Here is a 4,994-nt window from a genome sequence, read left to right as displayed (position 1 = left end):
CCGAGCTTCCAATAAGGAGATCAAGAATTTTACCAAGTAAATCCACTGACTTATTAATTCCTTGTTGCATCCACGCATAGAACTTAGAATTGCACTCTCAGTTATATAAAATGCTCTATATGTTCCACGATATAGATACACTATTAATTATCCATTGTTATAATCCTAATTTGATCAATGATCCTATAATAGATGATCTACATTGTATAGGGATTAAATTACCGTTACACCCTTCAATATATTTTATCCTTAAAACACTTAGCCCCGTATAAATGATATTTCAGCGAAGTGAAATGAGTACTCAACCATTTATCTCTGTTTAGCCAAGCTCGAAGGAAATCATCGTTTCACTTCTAAATACCTATAGAAGTTATAGAATCCATATCTATGTTTAGCGCTCCCACTCAATTATGCTACAATGTTTCCAAAACGTACGTATCACCCTGACCCAAAAGTAGGCTTAACTAACAAATCAAAGAACACGAATAATACTCTTGAGATCGAACCTAATCATGTAAGGATTAAGATCATTTGATCTAGGATCAACTAGGTGATATTGAATTAAATAGATATTACGGTAAATTTAACATATCTAATCAAAATTCAATATCGGTCCCTTCTGATGTATACTCCATACATCCAATACTGGTAAACTTTGTCAATGCCCTGGAAAGGACATAACACTTATCCAAGGTGTAAGCATACCTATCGCTGATTATTATGCCAGTCTAAATCCAATGAACTGACAAATCAGGGAATGAAACTTTCGAACATATAATCAAGATTATATTCCACTGTGCTAACAACACTATAATCATTAACAAATACATATGTTCTGGACTTAATAGAATTTATACATTTAATATAATCATGAAATAAATCATGTGAACCATGCAACATAAAATGTTATTTCTGATCTTTATTAATAAGTAAATCTGATTATATTGAAATGGATTTTATTTAGGGGTACAAAACCCAACATTAGCTACATGTCTTAGTCCTTTTATGCTCGTTGCTAATCGCTTAATTATTCTCAGGTTGCCAAGGATGTTGAGTTTGAATAAATCATCTTTGGACCTTTTGTTTAGTACTTAGAAGCGACTATAGCAGTGACATTTGGAGTTTAGGCATTGCGGTTCTTGAGTATGCTATAGGATGATTCCCTTATATGTAATCTGAAGATCAGGAGAGTTGGCCAAGATTTTATGAATTTTTGGAAGATATTGTGGAAAAACAACAACCAACTGCTCCTCAAAATTATGTTCATTTGTGTCAGCTTGGTAATCTTTTGCTTGCATGTTACATCAGTTTATTGAAACTACATTGTTATCCTTAACATCAAACTTACTTCTTACTCATATATTTTCAATCAATTGTTATTTTATCTTATTACATATTTTATTAAATTTGCAGCATACATAAGGAAACAGAAAAAATGCCATCCTCTTTTGACCTTTAGGTTAGTAAATAATACATGCTCTTTTTTAAAGTAGTTCTTTGCCAAATCATAATTATTGACAGTAAAAAATGATTTATATATAATTCTCTTTTTGCCTCTCCAGAATTACCTTTTCATAAAGAAGTTTGAAGACAAAGGTATCAATCTCAAAATCCTGGTTGGTAGCTTAGAACCTCTTATAATGTTTTCTAGATAGAGCTATAGCTCTGTGAAAGGTGTTTCATTAACCATCTCAAAAAAAAAAAAAAAAAAAAAAATCTAATACAGAATAAAAAAACAATTGAAATTTGAAGGAAACATATAGAAAAGGTGAGAAGAGGAAAACTGAAAAAAGCTTTCATAATTGGATTGAGGACTTTAAAGAACAAAACAATTGAAGGAAACATATAGAAAAAGAGAACATAGAGGAAGAGAGATGTGGTCTCCGTTGATGACAGCTTTTTCAAGGAATTTGCCTTTCCCATTTTTCACAAAACTTTGTATATATCTATTTGCATATTTTCTTTTAAAATTGATTATAAATAGTCATTGGAATTGATTTTCATATATCCATTAGCATATTTAGTTTTAGTCCTATATCCTTTTCTAGGTAGATGATGAGCCAACGTTTTGATTTTTTTTTTTGTTGTCTGGAGTTCTAACTTTTTTTTTTTTTTTTTTTTTGCGGGAACATAACTGGAATGCATTGTATTGATTGTATATTTATTTATAAATAATGTCTTCTATTTCTGTTGGAATGGTAACTTTTGTAGAGTCTCTAAATGGGATTAGAACCCTAGGAAAGCATTACTAAACCTTGTACCATGTGGCAAACTTTGTTTGAACTTGATACAAAGTATGTCATGGTGCCTATCCATATAAATAGTTTCAAGGATGTCTACCTGGTTTATGAACTCATGGATACAATTGGCACCAAGTTGCTTAGTTTTTTCAAGCATTTCATAATAATTACTGCTAGTATTTTGTTTTTTAGTTATGCTTTGATCATGTAATTATTTTTTATTTAATAGAGTTGCACTTATAGTGTATTGGTCCCTGTTGCATGTAGAGAAAATTAATAATCCTAAATTGATCTTTTAAATTCATAATCTCATGAAAAGCAACTAGCTTGGTAACAGTTGCCTCAAAACATAGTGATCAATGCTAAGTTTTCTTAATGATCTTATCTTTTTTCTATTGATGAATGTCTCTGTACGAAAGATATTAGTATCTTAGTGAAAATATTGACATTAAATTGGCTTGGAGAGCCAGCAAAATATTACATCTTTAGTGTAATAACAAGATAACTCATTTTAGTTGCTCTTTTTACTTTAGTTGGTATTATTTCAGAATGATTACAACTCACCACCTTAGCACTAAGTGCTTCAAACGAGTACACTTCAAACAAACATATTTGTATTATAATTTGGGTAATATAGAAAGATCTATGTTTTCAGTATAGAAAAGTAACAACCTTAAATAATATTGCTAAAGACTAAGACCGGTGAGGAAAACAGAAGTAAAAACATCCATTTGTTGTTTCTTCAAATACAAACCAACCTCAACACCGCCGTCTCCATTTTCAGAGTCCGCCATTGAAATTGAACCATTTTCTATAGATACGAAAGATACCTTCTTGGGATGGCCCCATCCAAAATCTATGCTGTAAACGCCGAACCTCGGCGACCCAGCTACTCCAACTCCGGAGTATTTTTCAGACGCTATTAAACCCATCTTCGAAATCAATAGTTCTGCTTCTTTCAAAAAATCATTCTCATAATTACCCAACTCCTTCACCAAACCACTGATCTTCTCAGCAACAGCACTAAACGAATCTCCATCCCTACCAACCAATTGCTCTCTCATGTCCTCGTAATTCATCTTGAATCCTACGCAGTTCCCAAAGTACTTTTCCGGCACCGGAGGGATTAAACGGTTCCTATAATCAGCAGAGAATCCGAACATAACTTTCTTTTTACTTTCATCTCCTTCTGTAGCTTTTAGAATGCAATCGAAGACGTAAGCAAACGTAACAACAAAAGTTGATAAATGGAGCTTTGGTTTTGAGCTGCTATCCCAATTGGACGATACCCTTTGCCGGAGTTTATCTATATCGGAGCGGCTTAGTTCAAAAGTGGCTCGATATAAGTCGGTGAGTTCATCCAAGATTGAAAATTGAAGGAATTCAAACAGTTTTGGATTATTTCTACAATCAGATAACGTCGATCCAGGACTTGATCCCAAGAATTTTATCATGTCAAACCCAGGTGGGTCTTTAATAACATTCCGGTCATAAAAGGGTGTGAGCTCCGGCAATAACGGAGGATTTTCTTTAGATAAGTAAGCCCACGACTTCATAAACATGGTTGTGGATTTCCCATCTAGAACAGAGTGATGGGTTGTGATGCCAATAGAAAATCCTCGATTGGGAAATAGAGTGATTCGAAGAGCTATTACCGAAGCCCCTGTTTCAGAAATATGTAAAGGGGAAACCAGAGGACGAACCAAGGAGGCATGGAAAGCGCGGTTTGAGGCGACGAGGTCAAAATCAGCATCGGACTCGGCCACGGAGACCGAAACGACGTCGCCTGGAGTGTATTGAAGCACAGGTTTGGGTGAATCTTGAGGCCAAGTTATTTTGCCGGCTAAAGGTAGAAAATATTGGAGTGTGAGAGAGAGGGTGTGTTTGAGCTTTGGGAGAACAGAGTTGAAGAAAGTGTGTTTAGTTTCAGGAAGAGCATAGAAAAATACGCGCTCGACTGGAGCGAATTTGAACCATATTATATCGAAAAAGGTTAAAGGGAGAGTGAAGTGGACGTTTGATTCTGGTGAGGTCTTTAAAGGTGCGACATGGGAAACCTCTAGTGTTTTAGCCGAGCTTGGTAACGCCATGGCTGATGAAGGGTACACTTATCTCTCTAGATTTTGAGGCTGTTTTGTGATCGTACAGAGGCGAAGACTTTTTCTTTTAGACGATGAAGAAGCAAAGGCTTTATCATCATGATTTTGTGAGAGATAGAGCTGTGAATGTTGGACAAAAGATCACTTAAAAAATATATAAATATATATTTATTCGATATGAAGTGAAACTATATAGAGAGGCGGAGCCAGGTTCAAATAACAGGGGGCCACCAGGCCAGCTATTAAATTTTAGATTAAAACTAAAGTTTCAAAATGCACATGGACGTGTAAATATGTAATCAAACTTACATAATAAAACTTACAGTATATATAATGAAAAATGCTAAAAAGTATTATTAGTGCCTAGTATCATCCTCGGTGTTATATATTAAGTATCAGGTACCATATAGTTTTAAAAAAAAAAATTAAATAAATATTGGTAACTAATTATAAGTTGCAACCTAAAAAATGTTGAGTACTGTCCAATAACAATATTCTAGCTGATAAAAAAAATCTTAATTTTGATAATTTAGTTAATAATATCATATTATTAGTAGGCAATATATTTATATAACTATTAGGCGTCTCACCTCCTTTGTCTCTATATATATATGGAACACTTCTTAATGGGTAATACCCATTGATGGGAACTAAA

At 33.8% G+C, this 4,994-nt stretch overlaps 1 protein-coding gene across 1 annotated transcript; it reads right to left on the bottom strand.

Moving 5' to 3' along the window:
- Positions 1-2,926: 2,926 nt before the first annotated feature.
- On the bottom strand, positions 2,927-4,330 carry LOC115701355 (phenolic glucoside malonyltransferase 1). Its single transcript, XM_030629133.2, has one exon. The coding sequence runs from the start codon at positions 4,328-4,330 to the stop codon at positions 2,927-2,929; it is 1,404 nt and encodes a 467-aa protein (XP_030484993.2).
- Between the last annotated feature and the right edge of the window lie 664 nt (positions 4,331-4,994).

The sequence above is a fragment of the Cannabis sativa genome, chromosome 8 (genome assembly GCF_029168945.1).
Source record: "Cannabis sativa cultivar Pink pepper isolate KNU-18-1 chromosome 8, ASM2916894v1, whole genome shotgun sequence".
Classification (NCBI taxonomy): domain Eukaryota; kingdom Viridiplantae; phylum Streptophyta; class Magnoliopsida; order Rosales; family Cannabaceae; genus Cannabis; species Cannabis sativa.
Note: the sequence above shows the minus strand (reverse complement) of the source record. Positions and strands in the feature narration are given on the sequence as shown.